Source organism: Bombus bifarius, unplaced genomic scaffold (assembly GCF_011952205.1).
Source record: "Bombus bifarius isolate JDL3187 unplaced genomic scaffold, Bbif_JDL3187 scf7180000008239, whole genome shotgun sequence".
Lineage (NCBI taxonomy): Eukaryota > Metazoa > Arthropoda > Insecta > Hymenoptera > Apidae > Bombus > Bombus bifarius.
The window spans coordinates 898,820-924,529 of record NW_022884533.1 but is presented as its reverse complement, the minus strand read 5'-3'; the positions used below and the strand labels follow the sequence as shown (position 1 = coordinate 924,529).

The 25,710-nt window shown below is 44.4% G+C and overlaps 1 protein-coding gene across 22 annotated transcripts in view; it reads right to left on the bottom strand.

The window, feature by feature from the left end:
• The window catches only part of LOC117211590 (proteoglycan 4), a 44,812-nt gene extending 19,475 nt beyond the window's left edge, over positions 1–25,337 (bottom strand). For 2 of the 22 annotated variants that reach the window (XM_033455623.1, XM_033455636.1), the window contains exons 1-3: positions 24,921–25,294; positions 5,375–5,480; positions 3,572–3,631 (exon numbers count right to left, since the gene is read on the bottom strand). In XM_033455623.1, the coding sequence (XP_033311514.1) occupies positions 3,572–3,631; positions 5,375–5,480; positions 24,921–25,049 (295 nt within the window). In that variant the 5' untranslated portion in view covers positions 25,050–25,294. Of the gene's footprint in view, positions 1–3,571; positions 3,632–5,374; positions 5,481–16,274; positions 16,707–17,532; positions 18,014–24,920 lie in introns of those variants that run through there. The other 20 variants (XM_033455627.1, XM_033455626.1, XM_033455628.1 and 17 more) reach the window with 20 other exon arrangements.
• Positions 25,338–25,710: the final 373 nt, after the last annotated feature.

Below are 25,710 nucleotides of genomic sequence, written 5' to 3'. Positions count from 1 at the left end.
AGGAACGAGAGATTTGCCCGTTTTCGTCTCCTTTCTTTCCGTCGCGTCACGTTTCGACGATTCCCAACGCGCGGGCTGCAAATAAATTAATTACACTGAAGCGGCTGTTCGCACGCGGGGAAAGTTATTTTCGTCGAGTGTTTGTTTGATGCTATTTATCCGCCAATTTCAACGTATATTTACGCGATAGAACGTTGATTTACGCAGTTGATATTTGCTGCGTGATCGATCATTTTTGATAAGTGTCCCCTTCGAACCTGATCGAAATGTAAGCGCATCGGACAAAATCATCGAGCCGGACGTTTGCGCGCTGATTCCAATTGAAACGATAGAAACTATTCATCGGACGTGAATTGCCGTCGATATTAATCAGAGACTAGAATTACAATATTGACCGTGTGTGTTTATGTATTTGGATAGCGTGTACGTCGAAACGAGTACGATACGCGTAGAATCGTGTGCTTGCCTGGCTTAATGTATTTAAGCAGAGATAACGATGGGTGATTCGTCAACGAGATCGAATCGAACTAATAATCATCGAGGCCACTGTCATAAAAGATACACACCGGATTACCGATACGATAGTCGTTCGACTATGTTACGAGCCGCGCACGTTTCTCGTATCGCGTTTTCTGCGTGCTTCCTCGAATCGATCGAATTTTCAAGCAAAATCGCGCCACTTGACAGCTATTCGAAGAAGATTTCGCGGGCAATACGCAATGGACTAGCATTGATTAGTCGCGTCGTAACGTTGGCAGTGGAAAACAGGTCAGACGGGAATAATTTTCAGACCGAACAGAGTGTAGTAAACCGGTAATCGTAGCGAAAATGTGGGTCGCCGCTAGTCTTCCGAAACGGTTGGGCTCTTTCCACCGTAAAAATTGCGGAATATTTTCGCGATAAAAGACTTTACGTCGTCCGTAGCAACTGTTCCGTGTATATAACTTTACGTTTGCCAAGAAACTAGAATGGCGAGGGAAGGAGGAGGATAAGGAGGAGGAAGAGAAAGAGATGGTCCGATGCATCGAGGAATCGAGTACGTTTTCAAGTGGAAAAAACGTAGAACGCCAGGGTGACCGTCGACGAATCCACTACGATCGTGGCCCCTGTAACACGTTGATTAATCCCCGTTAGGCGAGTCGGTGGTTTTGCGTGGGCGTAATTTGCCGCAAATTCATCTAATATCGGCGGTGTCTCGCATCTCCCGGCCGATAATTAAATTCGTTGCTCATTAGCCAGTGACGGGCATTAGCCTAGTCGATGGTTTTCCGCGTACGACACGGGAATTAATTGTCTCGAGCGATTGTCTCGTCCGATCGTAGGGACGATTAATCGTCGCAATTTCACGATCGACAGTTTTCGAACGCAGACGATCGCGCGTCTCGGTCGTACGAGATAATCGCGTACGCACATATACGCGTATCTAGTATCTATACACACGCGTACACGAATAGCGGCATGTGTTTTGCCAATCGCAGGGACGAATCGGGATTGAAAATTAATTAGCTGCGGTCTAATTGCAACGATTAATCGCTACAATCGGCCTGAAGTCCAATGGGAGGGCGTACACCACCTACAACGCGGCAAAAGTATAGAGGCAAGCGCCGCGAAAAATGTTTGATTGCCGTGCAGGCGAAAAGAAATGCGGCGAGCAGAAAAGTCTAAGGAAACGCGCGCGGTACCTTCGACCTAACGATTTCAATTAAGAGGCTCCCAAACGCAGAGACGTATGCAAAACTGAAATGCGTTTCTACTGCGCTAAATCGAAAGGCGCGATCGACGCAGCAAATAAAATGAGAAACAGATACAACTAGGAAGAAGCTTTCTTTCTCGATGTTAAAAAAAAAGAAAAGAAAGAAAAAGGAAACAATTATAGAAACAGAGTCCGTTTTCTCTTTTCTTCGCGTTTTCCCCGTTTTACGTAAAGTTGAATAAGCGGTTCGTCGAAACGTCTTGACAAGTCGAGCAGCGCAAGGATACTATTCATCGTCCTTCTATCTTATGTAAATGGACAGGGAAACCCGCGTTTGTCTATAGAAGGAATTGATTTGCTTCGGAGTTTTTTACAATACGCAATGTTTATCGAGCAATCGTTGGATGTTGAAAAATCGCGTGTCGTCTCTTTCTCAACTTTCTCGGGCGAGAATTCTTTGGCGAAAACCGTGAGGGGCCGAGGGGTTATTTTTAGCGCGAATCGCGAAGCTGATAGTTCGAGAATTCTGGAACAAGTTGTAACAAGTTGTATAGAGTTCAATATATGTATATGCTGCGTATATACAACGATACATTTTCGAGGCAAACCACTGTGCGAACTTTCGTGCAAGTAAATGCGGAGGCGCATCGTGCACTATCTATCTAGCCTATGTATCTACTTGGAGCAGAGGTAAAGGTTGTACGTGTTTCAAGCGGTCCGTGATAACGGACAGTCCGACTGGCAAACGTTAACGTATAAAACATTTGACAATGCACGAAATCAAAAACAAAAGAGAGTAAAACGTCTTCGAAGGAGCACCGTTTCCAAACGAGACTCTTCCAAGGGGCAAGATAGAGAAACAAAAGGGTGCACCTTTGTTCGTTTCGGTTCGATGAGATACGCTTCTCGACGAAATACGTTCTTTCCCCCACTCCTCCCTTTTTCTCTTATCTTCTTTGTTTCTTTGTTTTTCAAGATCGTAGCGACTGTACACTTGGCGCGTTTCCTCGAGAGAAGTACCTCGATCGGTTATGCCAACATGCCCTACGTATACAAGATCTAACGGGTACAAAGAAAAAGAAACGCGTGCCTAAGGACAGTCGATGCAACCTAAACACAGCCTGCACAATGGATGCATTCACACACCGACGTGACAGATGAGAATGTTCGCGCGAGATTCGTCGCAAAACTCAGAGGCAAGCGCAGAGAGGAGATTGAAACGTTCAGACCTGGTTCGCACTTGTGTTTTAATCCGGTGCATTTTTTTTCGAGCTCGCGAAGCTCGAAGGTCGCTTCGAAAGCTTCGTAAACATTCTATATCGAGCACGGCTTTGCCCTCGAGAAATTAATGCGTATGTAACGGTCGAATAAAACGGAATTGTTTCTAAACACGAGACCGACCGGTGGTCTGTAATCGCACGGTACTTTTCTACTTTTCTTCGACACGCTATATGGCTATCGTTATGATTGTTCTCGGCGATGCAAAACCGCGATTACAAAATAGCAATGCGAACCGAGTCTTAGGAATCATCGGTCAACCGCAAGCAAGCATGCTCTATTAACCCTTCGACCGTGAAACTCGCGAATAGAACGTCGACGAGTATCGACGGTGTCGCGGCACAGAGCTCGGAAGAAGGTGTCTGGCGACGTTTCCGAAAGCGAAAGTTACTTCAGAAGGGTTAATTACGTTGGATGGGATCTCCTCGCGCCTGGGGAATGGGATGATTAAAAGAAAAGAAGGGCGGAGTTGAGAATGAAACGGAGCAAGGCCAAAGTGGAAATTCCACCCCCCAAAAGGTGTTAAAAAAAAGGGGCTAAAACGAGCGAAATAAACCGTAATAATCTAGATGTTTGCGTAGCTCCGATCGTTCGTCTTACCTTCGTTGTTCTCATCCTCGGTTGACTTGGCCGATTGTAGCTTCGCGCTCGGTTGCTTCGCTGCAATCAAAATTCGCAGCTGGCACCGTATTCGTCTTTCTTTTTCTCTTTTCTCTCGTTCCCATTTTCTTTTCTCGTTTTGTCTTTTTCCCTTTTACTCGTTGTCTTTCGTTCACTTTTCTTTCCCTTTACGTTCTTCGCTTTTTACTTCTCTCTCGCTAAACTCGCTCTTTTCCGGTTATCCGTATTTTGGCTGCCTAGTCTAGTGACCCGTTTCGGTTTCGATACCGTTTGTCTTTGCGTTTCTTTTTCAATAACAACAACGATAACAAAAAAAGAGAGAGAGAGAGAGAGAAATTGGCCCGAAAACCGATCCCACGTTCACGAGAACGTCCAAGCAAGCTCGTTGCCAAATCAAACGTGAATCGTTTGTAAATTCCTGGCCGCTATCGATAACCGATAGCTACGCCGAGTGATTAATTAATTATTTTCACGGTAGCTCACGAGCCGTGATTGGGTTGATATAGTCTGCGTGATCGACGGCCACGTGTCTCGAGACGTTTTGCGATCTTATGAATCGCGACTCTGAGGATGTATAGGACGTTTAGGCTCGTATTAATATAGAATCTAGGATAGCTGTATATATAATTAAGCGTTTTGTCACACGTTCACGTAAACGTCGGCAATCAAAGTAAGGAATTAAGATGGAGGAAAGGAAAGTGTGAGGAGTTCACAACATCGACAAGACTGAACAAAGAATGTACACGTTATGGAGAAATCAGTGGTATAATTGGACGTATAAGACAGACGTAGTGAAACAAAATGTTATACATACTTATATATGGTACGATTATACGAGTCACGAAGGTGAGAGACATGGCGGTGGTGGTGTGAAAACGGGAGGTGAAACGTGACGACAGAGCGTGTGCGGTATTAATGAGACCAGATGTATGATGACTATAAGTAGCACGATCAAAGAAAGAAATAAAATCGCTAAACACCTTTTACAATACTAACAAGGGGAAGAAAAGATCATGAGAAAAATGGAAGTCGATAAGTACGAATCATCTGGAGCGTGATACGAGCGTGAATTTCTTCTTTCATCTAAAATGTGATCATAATCATTATTATTATCGCTATCAACATCGTCATCGCGTCTATTTAAATTTCGCATTACACGTTTTTCCACTTAATTCACCGATCGCGTTTTCAATGCGTATTTCTCTATAAGCGTCGCCGCGTACCAGAGAACGCTCGTAACGTGAAAACTAAAATGCCGTTCGCAGCATATTTCTACGAATGAATTTCGAGGCTATGGTACGTTAATCGCGTCTCTAACAACGTTATTCAACCCGACGATTCAGCGACGTTGTTGCAATAAAAACGCGGAACGCGTCACTATTTTTCCCTCTTTTTTTTCTCTTCTTTTTTCTTCTCTTTTTTTTTCTTTTTCACGCTCGCGACTGCTGATATGATTCTAACGAATTTATGGAGACAATTATGTAACCTTTAAACAGCACGGTATGGATGCCTGAGGAAATTTATCCAGTCATCCTTAATCAGGTTCGTTGCTCGTTTTAGTTTCTTTGTGAAAACCGCTTCGTAGATTTTTTCTTCTGTTTTTTTTTTGCTAAAGTGCTCTGCTGCTGTTTTATTTACTCAAACACCATACCGATATCGAAACTATGCGACGATTTAGCTAAGAGACTAGATCGTACTGATCAAACGACTGACTTTTTCTAGATCGTGAACAGAGTATGTATATATAAACGGAGAGTTAAATAATAAATAGAGTGAACTTACTCGACGTCGGCGGTGGTTGCGGAGCTCGACGAACGACCGTATGCTCCTGATGCGGCCCAGTGTACTCGTGCCATGTGTACGTGCTCCTATACTCTGAATGGAGCTGCTGTAATACAGAATCGATGCGGCGAGTTATTACAAAACGATAGCTGAAATATCGCATAGTAGATTTCGTGGATCTTTCCCTTTAAGCACCGCGAGTCGTTGTGAAATAAAACATCCACCTCCTCTTCGTTTCGCACACTTTGTTGCGTTTTTCCCTTCGACGCTTTCGACACCTATGATATTCACCGATCCGATATACCTTCGAAACACCTAACGATGTAAAGATCGAATCGTCGAACTCAAAATCATTGGGGGAGGGCAAACGTTTGAAAAGAAAGGCCGGGAATTTGAATAAATAGGACGATCCGTTACGTCGAATTTGTTAACCATATCGTGTCAGAGTTAATCCAGTACGAACGGTTAGGCGATCGATAAAACGATTTGCCGATTGTCTGTGACGATCGAAGCATAAGTTCGGCCCCCTTCGGTGTTGTATATCGCGTGTACGATTCAACTTCGGATATCTGGATAGACTTTACATTTCCCTGCGACAAGTAGAAACGAGAAGTCAATCGTATCTGCTGTTGGCGAGAATGTTCGAACCTATGCACGTACAATCGAATACGATGACAACGGGTATTGATTCGCAGAAGTGACCAGAAACGACTCCTTCCTTCCTTCCCTTTCGTTTCTTTCTTTCTTTTCTTTTTTTTGTTTTTGTTTTACTGTAAAAAATGGAGTTTCCATGAATGTCGATCGGTTTCCCTTCGATGAATGTACGATGCTGGTATAAAAATAAAGCGTCAACGCGGCTTCGTAAAGGTTGCGACGAACAAAGACAGAGGACAGATAAGGAAAAAGGAAGAGAATTATAGAAAAAAAAAAAGAAAAAAAGGAACGACGCCACTTTACCGGCGCGAAGATTTCGACAAACGTCAGATCGTTTTCATGGACCGTGGATAGGCGAGGAGAAAAGACGTTTTCTAAAAGGCATAAGAGGAACGGGGATATATTTTATCGCATTAGCAGGCAGGTCGGTAAGCTGTCTCTTTCCGCGGGATTTTATAAACCTGACAGATTTGTAGCGGCGTCGCTAATTGCGTTGTCCTGTTTTTTCAGAGTTGATTGATTTAGTTACTTAACCCAGATACTGTCGGTTCTATGTCCGAGAACGCGGAGGTGACAACGTGATCTGGACACGCGTACCAGCGCGTATGCTCAACCCGGCTACGTTCTCTAAATATTTTCATTCGTTTCCATGCTCATCTGTCCGACCGGACTTTTTCCCATTAACAAGGAGCAAGTAAAACAACGAGCACGATCGTCGTTGTTGTATCTTCAAATATTGTACTACAGAGCCGGATAACAGTAACCACGTTACGCATTTCGACATTTCCGAAATAAAAGAAACTGATATTTAACGATTCGAGGGCGACTCGAGGAGCATGAAATATTTCCAACGTTGTGTATCTGGGCGTTCATTGTACCAATTAAAACATGCTGCAAGGTTTCGATAGATAGACAGACAGGTCGATGCATGGGGCTTCCATAATCCATTTGCAAAAGCTTTAGGCTCATATGTCTATCGCGCAGCGAAATAATTATTGTAATTTAGGCCGAGATGGTACCGACGTCGTGCTAATCTATTTGTCTTTTATTTTTATATAGATTTCATAATATCTTGTTACAAAATTGTATTCTCTTCTTCTGTTGTGTTATCAAAGAGTATTCGACCTCGGGACGCGATATTTACGCAGTCGGTTACAAACCGCATTTCTCCCGTTGCATTTCGAAACAATTTGTTGCGGTGTGGCGTACGTGAACGCAAAGCAGAGGAGAGGCGCGATCAAAAATGGATCGGTTGATTTAAAAGTATAGCGTCGATGCAGCACCTACGGCTAGTGCGGTGGACTGCCGTATTTACGACCGTCTATCGATCCTTATACGTTCATTTATTAATGCCGATGTGGGGCACTGTTAACCTTTCCGTATGTCGCCGCGCCCACGCCACGCCACGCCGCTTCGCCACTCGCCCTACCACGCGAACATTTCCATAATTTCGTCCGATCGCTTACAAAGTCAACGATAAGCGGAATTTGATGACCTACTGCGAAATTTTCAATCGACGTCGCTCTGATCGCTAAATACCGGTAAAAGGTACAATTTAAGACGCGAAAGTTTCCTATTTGCCATAAAAAAGAAAAGAACGAAAAAGAAAGAATAAAAAGAAGCGAACAACGCTACCTCCGTTGTTCGTGGAAACTAGTTTCGCGAAGCGAAAGAACTTCCGTTAACTTAATCACGATGTAGGCGATGGAGAGTCTCCCAGCGGAGGATTCGATCGACTTCGAATCGCTGAGAGCTCGTGGATCGCGGAAATGAAAAGCAGAAGCGGTATTCGAGGAAGGGAGGGCAAAATCAAAAGGTCGATGTGATTGTTCCGATGAAATTAGATAGCGGTAGTCGGGCACGAAACACGCGAAGGCCCGCGGAGTAATTGTCGTTAAAAGTCGCGTTTAACGAGATAGCCGGTTAATTGATAATTACGCCGTAGTACAAAGAAAACTGCACCGAACGATGTCGCGTGTGCAATTAATAGAGACACCGCTGTGAACGCGTCTCGTAATTAAAACACGAATAACTAACGAGAAATTATACCGAGCTCGCTCGAATCTGCGAACGCGTGCGAAAACGGAACGAAGACGACGAAGTCGGCCGTTTCGCGACTTCGATAATTGTCTGAAAAGTTGGCCGATTATACGCTCGTTGACTCGTCTCTGAGAGGAAATTCGTCGAGTCGGCGAATCATTCGCTTGCTCGAGGATTCGACGCAATCGTTCGACTGCGGCGGCGACCGATCGATATTCGTCGAAAATAGATGAATATAAAATTCGCGAACTACGGCGTGAAGGCACCGGCAGTTCATTAACGAATCCGGGTGTGAATGAAACTCTCCTTTCCACGAATACAACTGTCACCCCGGTGTTCTCGACCTCCTCCCGAAGGATCCTTTTCTTCTCCAAGCTCCTTCTCTTCGCTTCGAATAGGAATATTTCACGCGCTGCCGAATTGCGAGGAAATCCCAGAGGCTTCGACAGTACGTCGTACATTACGCTAAAAGGGATCGACAAATTCCATAAAGTTCGATCGAAAAGTGGACACGCGTTTGAATATTTACAGCTCTGAAAAGTTTCCACTCGTAACATATATTAGAAGAAAAAGGAAGAGAAAGAGAATTCTCCTATGTAGAAGTTACTTCGACGAATTCGGAGAACCAACTGCGAATGTTACGTACCGAGAAAAATATAAAACGAGGTCGAACGATGTTCCAAGTCTTTCGTTCGCGTATAGTGAAAAGATTGTTGGTGGTATTTCGACCAAATAACTTTCGAATCGGCAATTTAAACTTTTAATTACTCCTTCGTTTTCGCTACTCGAACGTCAGTGGTTAGAGAACGCTCGAAAAAGGCGCACTGCTACACGCCGTCAGCCGACAGACTGACGAAAATGTTGCGCGAATTCTCGGTCGGCGAAACGACATCGCCTTTTTCGCTCCGTTCGCGTCTCTCGTTTCACGAGGTAATTTCCAAGCGATCGAAGATTTTTCGCCTCGGCGGAGTACGGAGAGAAATCCGTTTTTCCAACCGGCTGCATGCCGATGAGACGTCGAGATGACATCGTCGAGAGAGCGATCCTATCTCCTTTCCCTTGTAGCTCCTCTTTCCTCCCCTGGTTAGACTTCCAAGACAATTATCGTTCTTCCTATATCCCAGCATGGCCCCGCTTATCACTCTTCGATGTTTTTATTAATCAATTTCTTTTCCGCGTAGTGCTCGAGAAGAAATTCGTATCGAAATTGTGGTGAAAATTTACGAAGAATACGACGACGATGATTCTTGCATTCGCGAAACCAGCAACTTCACGACGAATGACCTAAGCAAACACTCGCCGCTATGAGAAAGCGTTAAATTCATACTCGAAGCACTCTTTTGGTTTGATTATAAAAAATTGAACAGTCAACAGATCGAAGAGATTGGATTGGCAAACGAGCCCGGTAAATGTGATATCGCGAGAACAGAGTACGCTGAACGGTTGCTTTTTGTTGTCATTATGATCAACAGCACGATCGTCACCGTCGCGATCGGTGTCAGTGAAGTGAACTCGAGGATTTACGAGCCACTCGTTGCGATATCCGACTGCTCGGAACGTAGCCCGTGACACAGCGGGTCCTCGAAGCGGTTTAACGAGGAAACTCTTTCGCTATTGCAGTTTTTCTTTCTGCTCTTTCTCGTGTTTGCTCTCGCTTGCGTTTCAGAACTTACTTGCTCGAAGAAAGCGAACGATTCAACATGCAGTTTCGCGCGGACGTATTTTTAATTTGTTATTTAATTCATTTTTATTACACGACTCGAAAGAATCGATCGGTCGAGTAAAGTCGTGCAATTGCGTGGAAACCTAGCGTGGCCTGCACTCGTATTGACAATCTTGCGCGACCTCATTTTCCTATCAATCGTAGGGAATTCGAAAGGGGCAAAACAAATCGGAGCGGGAAACACCATGGCAGGGAAAAAATTAAATTCGCTTGCTTGAAATTCAGATGAATCCTGCTGGACGAACATGGACGCGAAAGGATTCGCAGGATGAGCGAAACACGGCGCGTAGTGGAAAGAAAAATTGCAGGGACGTGTTAGTGACGAGGCGGAAATAACGATGCGAAACCGTGTCAGAAAGAATAATTAAAACTGTGGAAAACACGACCCCGATTGTGAATGAAAAGACGAACGAGCCGGGAAAGCATCTACGCTGCGTCTGAATAGTAAATAGTAACTCCCCGGACGATTATTAATGTAAGTGGAAGGATCAGCAAACAGAGTCGACAGATACTGATCAAAGGAAGGTAGCCCAATGCTTGTTCAAAGTTGAAAAGACAAACATTTTGCAGGAGTTACGAAGCGTAAGATCGAGTCTTGTCCTTGTGTAACTTGCACGTAATTCTTATCAGAGGAAGAAGAAAAGTAGAAGAAGAAGAAGACGAAGTGGAACAAGATGTTTCATAAAGTAGATCTACCTCTTGACGAAGAGAGGAAAGAGAGAAACGTACGATGGTCGAAACTTCTTCACTGTGTGTCGTGCCGCATTGGCGACATATTTCGCGGACTAGCGAAACGGGTTCGTATCGCTTGCCAAGAAAAGAAATCGAAAATATATAGCAAGTTTCTTGCAACTGTGTATCGTTTAAGACAATGTAGTGTACAAGCGTGTAAAGGTAGAAGACTACGAAATAAAATATAGAGTCGATTGATGCATCGATGCATATATATATATATATAGCGTTGAATGGAATATTCTATAGAAACTAAACCAAGGCTAAAGACTATATATATGAAGTCGATGCTGCCCTAGCTAACCTTTCAGGTGGTTCTTGTCTTTGTAGATTTCTGTCAATTCAATTTGAACCCTCGCTGCTCGCCCTATATATCGTAATCCTTGAAAACCTCGTACGTTAAGGGTCGATGGAAGACGTAAGATAACAACGAATTCTAATACTTCCTAAAACATCCCCCAAACTAGAGCGATCGTTTGGTATCCTCGAGTGCAAGCATAGGGGAGAAATTCCCCTAATTCTCTCCGCCCAGTAAACAAGATTCCACTGTGCAACGTCGCACGATCAAAATGCTTCGTATAACGCGAAGATCTTCGTGTATTCTCGGTCAACGAAAGAAGACGTTTCTACCCTTCGGTCTTATCGTTTTATAGCATCCGATAGAATCAAGCAAACTTACACAAACGAAAATAAAGAAGATGTTGTATCTCGTACTCGTAAACGTACTCCGTTTCTCTCAGCAAGTATGGGGAAAAAGAAAGGAAACGAGCGACGTCCTGCAGACTTTGAAGAGAACGAAATGCCAGCAAGGCAGGACGATCGGTTGCGCGTCGCTTGCTAACCGGAACAAACGAAATACGACTAAAAGGAATAAGAAAGAAAGGAAAGGATAGGAACTGCAGCGTAGATAGTGACGTAACAGAGACACGGCCCTTTGACTTGGCCGGTTCCCACCTGTACAACACGGTGCAACATGCGGCTTATCAACACGATTGCGCGTTGTAATCTATGCTCAGAGGCATATGGCCGAGTAGTAGGAGTCAACGTACTGCCACTCGCCGACCAGCTACACCGAGAATATCGACGAAGGAGAAACAGTGGCGCAGTGCCGGTGTTCTCCTACTACTTCGACCTCCTGATGCCAGCTGCATGCAAGCGGCGAAATACTGCGTGTCAAAGTTGAATTCATCGTGACAGCTTGCATTCTTCCATGGGCTGCTCGTACGTTCTTCGTTTTCGTTTCTATACTCTGCCCGCGGAGAGAACTCGATTAAGATTCTTCTGCCGGACATGGACGAATTTCGTCCAAAAAGTTTGGGAACGTTAACGTCGATAGGATTTTGAACATTCGATGAAAATAGAGATCCGTCACGAGTCGAATAAGAGGGGAAATTTCGTAGTTCTCTCTTTTGGAGTGGCGAGCAATTATTTCTGGACAAGACGATAACGTACGTACGTATATCAGGGCATAGTCTTTTGGGGTTAATTTTGCCTATGAAAATAATGAATCGAGTACACGCGAGGCCTAGTTCCACAGAAATTTTAGTAGTTGAAACGCTTACAGTCGGGTAACCTGATTTCTATCACCCGCTATTTATCGAAGTGCTTCCTCTTGCAAGCGCGGTTTCTTCAAGGTTTACGAATCAACCTACGTACCCGCGTATTTGTATTATATTTATAACCCATTTTAAAAATATGCCACGGAGATATACCGTTTTCGGCCAGTGAAAGATAATTACAAGTCGTTTGAAAAAAAAGCGATTATTTCAACGTGAATGGTTGTTTCGAAACGTCAAGCAAAGCAAAAGAGAAGCATTCTTCCCGGGTATTTTTACCCTTCCGTTGTTGCGAACGAGGCTTATTATCCCATTTACCGTGACTGGCGAAAGGGTCGTTTCGCGAACCCTTCGTCTAATTTAGCCGGCGTTGCGCATTGCAGCCGTAGTCGGGCGACCAAGTAGTAAAAGTCAATGTACGTCCGACAGAAGAATGGTGCACGTGATAGTGCATATCGACGAATGAAGAGTGGCGCAGTGCTGGTGTTCTCCTACCACTTTTCATGACGCTCGGCCACGCGAATTGTTAGACGATTGTACCGGAGGTGACGGGGCGAAACATCGTTCGAACTCGATGCGATGCACTCTGAATGCCTCGTTCCTTATCTTCTCGATCGACCTTAAAACGTCCGGCCAGCCGTAGATACGATTTGACAAATCGACGATAAATTTCCATAAGGCTGAAAGAAAACGAATGCATCGTATAATTTCATGTAACGTACGCGTTCGATCCGTTTTACGAAGAATCGACTTGTGGACGGTATTAGAGCGAGCTCCGTTACAAATTAATCCCACTAATGGCATAGCTCGTGTTGGAAATATAGCAACAACGATATTTTTATGTCCATCGCGAGACTATAGCTCTAATTTGAAATGAATCATCATTCTTTTTCTTTTGTAACTTAATGTCGTTTTTTCTTTTAGTCGTCGTTCTAACAGTCGTACTAACACGTCCTAGTTTCTTAATTCGACTTTCGTGGAAAGAACGTTGCAGCGTTTTATTAGTCGGCAAGGTGACCGACGAGCGTATTCGTCGAAAAATCGATACGCCGCATCTTTTTGTCATCGTGTCAGCGAGTCGGTGAACAAATGGTGTTTCTTCTGACTGAGATGGAAGAGACAGGAAACAGACGTCGTTACCGAGGAAATATTCCAGTCGTCGATGTTACCCCGTGTGTTGCGATCTCACATTAAACTAATTTCATCGCGTAATCGGCTACCAGAGCGTAGAAGCACAGTCGATGCTCTACTTTCGAACAGAGACAGCGAAATAGAAACAGATGTTTATCGATACGATAGGAAGAAGTTTCGTTTTTTATCGGAAAGGAGTACAGACGCCGGGAAACAACCGGATGACGATAACAGGAAGACGTATCTATACGCTTTTCGAGGCTGTGCCAGCTTTACAGCCTTCTCCTTGTGATTAATTCCCGGATAAAAGATGGTATACGTGTACGACGAAACGTTCGCAGCCGTCTACTTGTTCACGCAATTGATTACGATCTAATGAAATGTGTAATTACCCAATGGGTATAATATACCGTTCAACTAGCAGCCATTAATTTGCCCGTCTTTGCCTCTTTTATCTCTTTCCCTTCTCTTTCTTTCGTTTCATCTTCCTTTCGTTTCTCTATTGCCTGCTCTTTCTTCGCAGAACAAATTCACGGTCGCTCGTTAGAAAACAAACGGAAGAGGATTAGCATTGATTCGCCAGAATACATTTCCTCCCGAGCGCAACTAATCAAGTTTGCCAATCTTAGTCGAGCTTGTTGTTCGGGATTTATACGATTCCTACCGTGATCGTTTTGACTATAAATTATAAATCACTGTTGGCAGCTGTTTTACGAATGCTATAGAACTGCCTCGTTGAAAATTTCGTACGTTTAATACGAACGATCATAGTAGTTTGGTACGTGCTGTTATCGCGAGAAGCGGTGGGAAATGGGACAGGAACGGCGAACCGTCGCGTCGCCGGGAACACGGCAATTCTCTAGTTTCGAGATTTACGAGTCGCGCCTTCGAGTAAACCGCAATGCCAACAAACCGTCTCCCTTTTCACCCTTTCATCCTCGCACGCGAATTAATCCAAGAGACGTGACAGCCGACGCGTTTCACCGGCGTGTCGTTTCCATCGACCGTAGAGAATAATAAATTGGGAAAAAGATAGAACAAAGAGTGACAAAGCGCGTATCAAACTATATCCGCTTTAAAACAATTGGGCGAACTTTATCGCGAATATTCGCGCGTATTATCGTTGATCCGTTTGAATCGTCAAACGAATACTTTAGGGACGAACTACGTTCGAAGGTATTCCAGACGAATTATTACCGTTATTGCTAATCGAACGATATTGCGAGTTCTAGGAATGGTAGGAATTATCTGTTCGACGAGCAAAGTAGATTCGCGAAATAATTTCCGTGCAGACGTATCCCCGTCGATCAATGTCCAACTTCGTATTGTTCGTTCCTAACAATGTGCACGCGGATGATTGGTTCCTCTGACCGATAATCCGTAATACGTATTACTTATCGAACGTACACTCGTGATTTCCAAGTATTCGATAATTTTTTCAGCTATTTGCGTGACGAGAGAATCGGCTTTTTCTGGTGCAAGAATTTACCAGGATCGTACGTGGATAAAGAAAGAAACGGCTTTAGTTTGGCGAGAAACTTTCATATTCGAGTAAGTCGCACCCTCTTTCCGGTTGGAAAATCGAACCAGCCTTACCGACACCTTCGATTCCCGAGTACTATTGCGCGTATTTGCGTGGCTGCGTGCACCTCGTAAATTTCCACGGAGGAATTGTTCGAAAGTCGTCGAGTTTCTTGTACGCGAGATGCACGGGATGCCTCGTGGAACTTGAATTGTCATTGTGGCAATTTGAGATACGAGGAGAACTTTCAACGCAGTATTCCACGTGTCTATAATTCCATACTGTGTCAGCCACGCGATTTCGTGTTTGATCTTTCGTTGTCCCTTTCAAAGGAGGAAATTCGTTTATTTGACAATCAAGTGGTAAAAGCTAAATAGTAAAAGCGAAGTAAAAGTCGATACGCCGGCATCGATTTTGATATCGAGGAGGACATCGTGTACCGCGCTACGGAAGCACGTGTTGTCTCGAGCGTAGACGAATAAAAGGAGTTCGGTTTTCGAAGGAACGATCGATAAAGCTATAAAGCGGTTTCCACGGACGAAGGCGACGGAAACAAAAGTCACGCGTAGTAAAGCCTAATCGAGGCCGGTTCGGTGAAACAAGCGCTACCGAGCTTTGAGATTCTCCATGAAAGGAAGAACGCGTAGAATTAACCTTGAATAGCTAGAGCAACGGTTGAAATAGCGCGAACGCGGCTCGCAAGATCTGCTACGATTTTCGTCGATATTTCATAATCAGTGTTACGTAAATATCATTCTTGCATGGCGAATGAAACTGCTAGAAGAGAATAAACCATCGAGTTTTAAGCTTAGTCTCGATTAGGAAGATCGTCGAGCTCGAGTGCTAGCCAAACTTTCCTCTCTCGTCGGATAAAATCGCCGATCCCTCTTCGCTAAATCTCCGCTATACACAGAGATTTCGATACGATGATAACATCGATCGTCGAGATAAAGTATACGGCGAGGCAGTACCGAGAGAATCTGAATACCAAACTATAATAGCGAGAATCGACGAGGAAGAAACTCGGCAAGCTGTTACTTTTTTACCTTTGTGATCGAGCTACGGCTCTTTGAAAATTCTTGATCGTGTATTTCCGGAACCGACGGTTCCCTTCGAGTCGTCTATATCGTCGAGGTTCGTATAATACGAAAAAGAGCCACTCGATCGAATCCTTCTTCTTCCAATACCTCTGACAACCTATACTACTCCTTCGATAATATCCCCTACGAGTAGGAGACACACACATACTCGTTCCAAGAGATACGACATCGATCCAAACGATCGAGAACTATCGTACGTTAGTATCGGGAGTGCTGTTGCTTTGGTATTATCGAGAAACAGCCTCGAGGGAACGACAAAGAATAACCGAATCTCTGTACATCGTACACCGATACCATTGACGTGTACTATTCGAGAATATTTGTAAGCGGGGCTCTCGTATCCAACATCTTCCGGCGAATCTACTCTGTGAAAATATCGTTAGAAAATCAGGAAGACGATCCACGAACGATGCAACGATGTTCCGGTCAATTTCTCTCTCACCTTGTCAATTGGCATTGAAGGGCACGCACGACAGAGGTTCCAGAATGAACCAATCATGAGGCCGCGGTGTGTGGGGCAGTGGAACAGTAGTGACACACAGCCGCTGCGGTAGCGACGGGGCCGTTTAGACGACGGGCACGGTCGTCAGGCCAGGTTGATTCCCTCCCGAGGACGTGGCTCCTCGGCGTCGACGATGCGGCTACACTTGCTTCGCTTCCTCCTGCTCCTTCTTCGCTTCTCGCCTCTCACCTTCGCCTCTCTTCGCTGCTCTCCTCTTCTCCGCCGCCGCCACCTCCACTCTACCACCTGCTCCTACCTCCTCTCCTCGTTTTCGTTCTCTTCTTCTTCTTCCTCCGGTGGCTATACTCCTGCTGCTTCTTCCTTCAAGGCAGTATTCGCGAACGGTTGTCGGACGTCCGTCTTGTGGCCCGTCTGAGCGTACGTGTGTACGAGCGCACGAGGATGGTAGACGAGGCAGGCGAGTACGAGCGCGAGCACGCGCGCGCGCGCGCGCGAGTCCAGTGAGTGCGTGCGCGCGATCGACGTAGAGCGCCGGTGTGCGAGTCACCAGCGTGGCGATGCCGATAGGGAGAGATTGGAAAAGAAAGAACAGAGAAAAAGACATGACGTATGAGCGTGTCGTACCAGCAGCGAAAAGGGAAGGAAAAGGTGTTTGCGCCGGCTCGTCCAAGGATGCGGTCTCCTTCAGGCTTGGGCTTTAACCCTTTGCGCTAGTACGTCTCTACCCGCAATCGCAATCGAATCGAATTCTATTACGTTACTTTCCTGCTATCCACTCGATTGGATGGAATTTCAATCTTGTAGAGTAGATTCGCGAGGATGGCCTACGTGGATCTTGCCGGTGACTAATGCAAAGGGTTCGCTCGTGATAGTTCGTGGCTAAAAAGGATAGGGTGTAAGACCGGTAGGCGATATTCGATCTACGGTGCAGTTTAAATCGAATGGTCGAAAGCAATCGAATTAAAGAGGGAGGAGCCGGCTGTATTTCTTTCCATAGAGTACGATAACAATGAGCTGAAAGAAAGAAGAAAGAATCGCGTACGCGATAACTTTGTTCGAAGTATCGTCGGAGTGACGATCGTGCCTCGGAAACGGCCCGAAAGGGAAGGACAACGACCAGAGACCGGGGACATTGGAACGGATTAAACGATATCGAAGGGAAGACAAATGCGAGAGAAGGAAAGGCGAAGACAGGAAGCGGAAGGCAAAGTAGGGCTGGGTCGTATTCGAAGCCTACCACTCCATCGTCTCCGTCGTTGGGGGTTTTCCGCTGTCTTCCCGTAGACCGATATATTCCTGCTTTCCTCTTCTTTCTCAACTTTCACCACTCTCCGAGGACAGTTAAACTCGTAACCGTGATTCGGTGATGGATCGCGTTACCCAAGAGTATTATTGGCCCGGCGTGATGTTCACCGGCTGAAATTCACCGCATCCGGAAGTAATCTTTTCGCGTGCATACGTGCGTGCGTGTTGGTTACGTGCGGGTGTCTATGCGTGTATGTCGTGTACGGATGTGTGTATATGCGCGAATGTGTATATATTGTATATTATATGTGTATATAGCGTAATGTATTACAAGCGACGATGCAAAGTAACACTCGGACGCGTTGTACGTACGGAATAACGAGACGGAGGGCAGAGCGAGAACGGAATCGTGAGAGGCACTGGTCCCAACGTCGCACCGATCGCACCGACGACTTTGCGTAGAGCGCCGCGTCGCCGGCGAGACGGCTCGACGGTAGAAGGGGTTGCCAGAGCGCAGGCGCCCAACCGGATCGGGTCGATAGTCCGCAACGTTACTCCCTGTTTTCCTCTCTCCTTCTTCGCTCCAGTCCCCTCTCTGTCTCTTTCTCTCTCGCTCTCCGTTTCGTATCGCCTTTCTCTCTGCAATTTCTCTTTCTATCTACCGTGTGGCTATCTTCGTTTCTCCTTAGATCCGACTTCCAACTCTCTCCCACTTTTTTAGCATTTTTGCGATTTTTCACGTCGCTGTCTCCGTCTGCCGCTATATTCCTCCTCGTGTGCCTCTTTCTTTTCTTCCTGCTCTCTGTTGCCTCTCAGTCACCTTTGTTTTTCGCCCCGTGTATCGCCAAGGTACACTCCCTTTTGGTCAACCTGTCTCTTTCATCCCCCTACGAGCACCGTTACGCTTTCTGAATTTTCTTCCCGTTTCTTCTCTCTTTCTTCTTTGCGCTTCTCATTTACCTCGACTATCGCTTCTACGTTTCGACGTTCCCCACAGCAACGTATAAATTTTCAAAATGCTCTCTCAACCGTGACGAAAGCCATGCCCTGCAGGATCTTACCCTCCTACACCGATAATAGTCCTGCGGTCCTTACTCTCGAGATTTATCCGATGAGTCTCGTTGCTTTAATACATACACGTGTACGTGTATTTACATCATTTCGAAATTGCCCCTTAGCCAGCGTCTCAGAGGTTTATTTTTATACATTTTCCCTGTGCAACATCGATTTACCGATCTGATCCATGCCCTTTTCGTCGTAACACGAAATCTGTGCGAAAAGACTTTCAGAAAGTAGCTCGACTACAGAGAGATAATAGCACGCTGGTACCCTGAACACATTTCATATTTGTCGATGCATCTTCCACGCTGTTCCGCAGAGGATTTCCTGCGTAAAAATTCCATCGTCTTATCCTGACGTGCGCGCGAGATTTTCTCGTTTTTCCGCGACGCTTCCCTTCTTCTTCTTCCTCGGTGGCTGTCTCCCACCCACGCGAGCGTTAGGCGGCACTCGATCGTGCATCTTTCTCCCCCTCTCGACTGTTAGTCGTCCCGTTCGCGTAGCCGGCGCCGCTATGTCGGGCCAGCGTCGCGACGCCGCTAACCTTCCTGCGGATGCAGATATAGGCGCGTTTTGCGGCGTTCCATGCTTCGACCACCGCTTTTGATACATACTTTTACATTGTTCGTTTTTCGACTAAATTCCTCCGTTTTTTATTCTTGCTTTTTATTATTTTTCTCTCCTTTTTTTTTTTGTTTCCCTAATTTCTAAAAACGGCACGTGCATGATTTTCTCTATTCCTCGATGTTTCCTCTCGATTTTTTAACGGGTGAAAGACAATGGAGAGAACAGGCGCGGCTGAAATTCGTACGGTGAGTTTTGGACACGCAGCCGGGGATATGGGTTACGAGGGGGACGCTGATTGTTCGAATAGACGAATAATGGTTCGGCCGGTGCGCGAATTGAAAAGGGGCGAGACACGCTCGAGGGATTCGCCGCGATCCGCGGATCGTTTTCGATATTGTGTCCGCCAGTGTACAGCCGTGTCTGGCTTCAGCCGACTGATTCAGCCGACTATCGCGTATTGTTTGAATAAGGAACAACGGGTTTATGGCTGCGGGAAAGATCTAAACCGATAAGATTATTAGGCGCGATCCGAAGAAACCCTGGCAGATTCTGTTCAAAAGATAGAAATAAGTATCGTACGCTCCGAGGCAACAAAATATGAAAGAACGACGGAGAACGACGAGTACAGGTATCATTTGCGAGATCTTGCGCTACGATTGCGTTACCGCGTAGAATTTTCTATTCCGATCCCGACTCGACTGCAGTCCATCGTGGCCATTACCTGTGCATCAATCATACCTAATCGACTTCTAGATATCGTTTCAACCTTGAGAAACTACAGCTCCGCAAACATTGCCAACATCACACAACAGATACGATTCGACTTATCTCTTGAAGGGATGATCGTTACGTAACACCACGTAATATATCCTGTTTAGCCGTGAAACACTTATTTTCGTTGGCGGGAGGGACACGCCTGCCAACCATTCCCGAGTAGCACGTTTCCATCGACCCGGACTCTCTTTCCCAGCGATATTCTCCGGCACGTAGATATTCCTTCGTGTGCGTTAAATAACATATCCATGACCTAAATAATCCTGAATTTCATCATCTTCGATAACCAGACGTAGAATGTTAGACGTCGGCTCAAAAAAACCTCTCGGTAGATCCTCCTCCCTTATACGTCGTAGTATACTCGTACTCGCGAATGCAGGACTGCAAATGGAAATGTCTCGTCCGTCTCTCGAAGGAAGCGTATCCTTCTTCCTGCCGCGAATCTTGGATCAATCGTGCAGAAGACCGATAGAGGGTTAACGCGTCTCAAATTGTATTCGGAAGAAGCAATCCGAGCGTTCGTTTAAGCAAAGTACGAATCGAGTTTAATTGATACTTTTACTCTATCTTTATTTAGCAGCTAATTATTCTAATTTTGCAAGTGCGTGCCACGCCGATAGAATTGGATTCGACGCGTCTATAGAGTAGATAGTAATTTCGTAGAATCGTCAAATTGGTAAGTACAAAATTTGAAGCAACGATAATTGGCTGACGAATTTTCACGGTTGGCGCGTCTACGTGTACTCTTATCTATCCTTCGATCGGTTTCTTTGAGACGTCGAATCGCTCCGTAATTAATTCGAGCTGCGGCTCGGCCGCAGCCACGCGAAGTGGATGGAAATTGTTAAAGAGCAAAGCTTTAAAAGAAAAATGTAGATAAAGTAAGGACTAGGAATTAACCGTTCACACTCGACTATTCCAATCACATTTTCATTAGATTCTCCAGTAATTTTAGCAATTCCATGAAATCAACGATTTCAACTGCCGATGAAACTTACAAGTGCCTCGAATTGATCGCACTCGCCGTTTTAATCCTACAGTCTCGCGGAATATCGAATATTCCTGTTATTTCTACTGGATCCTGAACATTGAGAATCTTTGATTCGAAATGCACGAGTGTACGGTCATAGATCGGAGAATTAACGATACGCAATTATCGCGAAATTCCTGCAGACACGATCGAGAGAGAAAAGTAAGTACGTACGGCCGACACGCGAAATTTATACTTACCTGCGGTATTAATATATTTAGTTCCACGCGGCCGCATCGTATAGCGTGCAAGCTACAGAATAAAATGTTGATTTTTATATTCGCACGTGTACGTACGTACCACCATCTACTTGCGACTATGCAATACAGGCACTGGTGAATCGCGTATGCGGGCACGAGTTTTTCAACTTCCTACGTGTTCTTAAAGCTGTGTGTGCCTAAAATCGAACTCCATGTAGAGACGAAGATTCAAACTCTAACGGCGGGGGCTGCAGTTGTCAGATACAGCGTTGATCGTTCCTGCTATCGTCAAAATTATTTTCCTCGGGAAAAATGAATACGAATCTCGAGCAGCTTGCTTCTCGTTCTATCCTTTCTTTCTCAGCAAACGGATAATCCGCGCACGTTGCTCGAAACAATTGGATACTTTTTAGAGACAATTAGGTACTTAGCGTTTCGTTTCTGCTCCTTAGAATCTAAAAATTGTCACGAAGGAAACAATGTTCTAATCGTTGCATTTACGTCTACGCTCGTTGTTCGGCTATGACGCGATATAGCAAAAGGATTATCCGATCTTTGTTTCCGTTTGATCGTCACGCGAACAGCCGACTGATCGTGGCTAATTACTGTAATTGCGCTGAACAGGAAAAAAAAAAAAGAAAGAAAAAGAAAAGAGAGAAAAAAGGGAGTACATCCAGTGTCCTTGACAACGCAGCAGAAATATACCGAAGGAGGAAAATTGTTTTGTGAGGAAAAAAAGTGGGAAAAAAGGGAAAAGAGAATAAGAAAGAAAGCAAAAAAATGCTTTCGCGTGGAGCACAGCCTCGCATTGTTGTTTCCTAAAGTTCCCATCCTAAGCAGGTAACCGGCCTAATTTTCGTGGTTAATTAAAAGGAGACGAGGAGACGCGCACGATACCGGAAGCGCGACGTTTTTTCATCCCGGGAAATTTCAGACGGATGGGGGGAGCAGGAAAAATAATGAAATTATAAGACATTATGATATCCAACAAAGAGCACGTCGACGGCTCGATTTAATTCTCCTCCGCGAGAATCCTACCACCGGTAATCACCACGGCTCGTTAAAAATGAGCCGAGCCTAGAGGCAGCGTCTATGCAGCCGCAAGTGGGTTAATTAAAATCTTTAGCCAAGTATCGTACCGGTGTACGCCTATTTTGCAAATTTATCGCCGATCAACTAGGGGAGTTGATAAAATCCTTCGGATAAACTTCCTCCGAGACGTCTGTGCCACGACCAACTAGCAAATTTTAATATCACTCCGAGCTTCAAGAAGCAACGAAGAACGCGATAAAATGTAGAATAATTTAAGAAGCGTTTCTACTAATATCGATCTTACGTCTAAACAATATTAATTCGAATCGACTTATTTAGAATAAAGTTATTGCCGAGAAACGAAAGGACTTAAATTTACGTAGCTCTAGAAGCAATAACGTGTTTAAGATACACTTCTTTACTTCGATAGATTTTCTTTATTTACAACGTAATGTAAATAGATCCCTAACCCTAGTTTCGACGAAAGTAAAGGAAGATCGACGAGTTAATGTATATAAATTTCGAAAAAAAAAAAAAAAAATGGATTTGGGTTAGTCTGACGTTCAAGTACAGAACGCAATGTACGTTGATGTTAATTTCATGTTGTTCATGCGCTGTGCTGTTAAGTGGGTGACAGCCTTTAACAGGGGTGCCGGTCGGAGAATAGAAGAAACGTTTGGTCGACACGCAAAGTTCACTAAAGCATAACGTTGAACGTGACCCAGCAGCACATATATATACACGCGAGTACCCTGCGCTTGCCGATGATAAGTTACGCTCGACTTCCGCTTCCGTTCACTGCATCCACGTTCGGTCGCACGTACGGCACCTGCTCGAATTGCATGAATTACATCGCATCCAATGCACGTTGGTGTGAAATAGAAAAAAGAAAAAAGTAAAAAATAGCAGTACGCCATATGCCGTAAATTTATTTGCGATGCTTTAACCATTCTCTCTCCCTTCCCTCCTTTTTCGTCCGTCATCAATCACAATAGCAAATGTCAATCGCACATAGACGTTTATAATTTATTCCATTGGTCGGTTGAATTTTCGACGATCGGGTCGTTAATCAGGCACGAGATTAATTTTAAGGATTCGGTGAAATTAGAAAAATAAGGTGTCTCAGGAATTTGTTCACATATGTAGGTAAGCCAATACGGCTTTGCCAACTTCTACACCTACAAGACATAATAGCAAGTGGTTCAAGTGGACTGCAGAAGTGGAATTGGTGTCGTCTTTTGTTCTCGCCGAATCAGCACCAACCTCTTTTTCTTGGCATTCTTAGAAATCAATACGTGCTTCCTAAGTTTCTAATACACGGCAGGCCTATCGCTAGTCTATAATATTATATACACGTTGTTTGACACGAATCGTCGAGTTTCTTATTACAGATACCTAAGCGGGCCGGTTCTTTCGAATTTAGCCTAATGAAATAATTCGACGATTTCGTGTCTTCTATCTTACATGATGGAACGCTTATTCTATCCGTGTGTCTAGATCTGTGCGGATGTATACGGCATAATGACCCTCTCGTAGTTAGTAGCAATGGGGCCACGCAAACTTGGAACGTGTTTAATCTGTATAACATGTAAAGGAAGGATCGTATAGGTGCTAAAAGGGTAGAACCAATTCGACTGTTCGAAGGATAGGAGAGGTAAAGGGTATACAAATGCAAGGCCCGTGAAAAAATAAAACATTCAACTGATGTATTTTAAGAAAGGTTATTTTTATATATTGTCACATTATACAGTAGGATTTTGAAAAGTTTACTCTTTCGATATTCGCCGAAATTCGTGTTCGCGGAGCAATACATCGTGTGAAATCCCTCGTGATTGCGGATTGAACCGAAAATGCGGATAGAGACCGATAGCCATCCTTCTTCTTTCAAGGAAATTTTATCACGTACCAATTCGAGTGTTACCAATGATAATGGAACGTATCATGGTATCGTTCAGTTTCTTTACAAAAGACGAAGTATAAAAAAAGTAAATGGTTTATATCGTATAAAAAGTACTAAAAAAAGACAAACTAATGAGAACATTTTGCAGATAATACCTAAATCAAATTTTTATGTCTACGAGTTAAAAATGCAACGTGCTGATAAAAATACGATATTTAAATAGAAAGAATAAGAAAGACAAAGAAAACGAATCGGTACGAGATAAGCATTTACCAAATACACCGCCGCGCCGGATGAATAATTTATCGCATCCATAGAAGAGAAAAATCCGAATATCGCACGTATAAGTTTGAAGAACGCCAGGGAAATATGTAAATTACTCGATCGTTTCGGCTTGGCATTAAATCACAGGAGGAACTTGAAATGAAAATTGCATCGTGACCGGCACCAAAGCATGCTCGTACCGATCGATCGTTGGAACTTGCAACTCATAACACTTCGACCATGCATCAGTAAAGGTGAACAAACTCTACGTGTTTCGACTCGAGACAGCTACGCCACATAACCTACTCTACCATTGCGACTTTTCCAATTTTACGCTTATATTTCGTTCGTAGAGATAAACAAAATATAGTAAAAAGAAATGTAATCGAACATCGAAATTAACTTTAATACTTGTAAGGGTTCGATCGTATTAGTATCGAGATTTAGCGTAGGTACGAAATATTTCACATCGAAGACGCTCGTGTCGCTCCCGACTCGATCGCAATATGGCCGTTCATTTCGCAAGGAATTAACGTTTCGTTTCGCTCACTCACCAGATATTGCTTGCAATGTCTTTTATGCTTAACGGTGCAGCGTTTCTTCTTTTTGGAGGCACCCGTGGTCAAGCCGTTTCCGGGCTTTTCTTTATGAGGCGTCGACAGGTTTCCCTTGTTCGCGGGCATCGCCGTAATCTTCGAGTCCACGGAAATTGGGTCGTTTTACCTGCCGACGACCGTCGAGAACAGATCCACCGTTCGGTCCACCGACGAAAGTGATTGATAATGCTCGAAACTTCTCTCTTCTCAGTATATAGGATGCACACGTGAGCGATAGTACATGTGTACGTATAGCTACTGGATATGCGCAAGGACACTGGACTACCCTGAGCTGATTATTCGAGGCCACGCCTCCCGTCTTCCGACCTTACATCGTAACAACCGCCCCTTTCGAATTTTCAAAATTCACCTACAACCTGTTATCTTCAATGCCTTTTTTTTATTCATTACACTCTAACCAATCATTGAATTTGATGTCGTGCTTATTTCACGCAATCGCGAGTGTTCGATGTTTAGGCGCCTTTTGAAAATAATAAAATCTAAAAAAAAATGTGGGGGATGTTTGTTAGATACCAAAAAAATACTCGGCCCTGGACATTTAGTAGCGCCGCTGTTCGAAAGTGGTAAATCACTTAACTACGTGATACGAATGGTTTTAAACAAGGATGAAAGAAATATGTACATACTTACATATGTATAGTATTTGTTTTATGATAAGCGTTAATTAATTTCTGGTTCCACTGTTGGCAATAAACAATTAACTCTGAATTCGTTAGTAGCGGCCTAA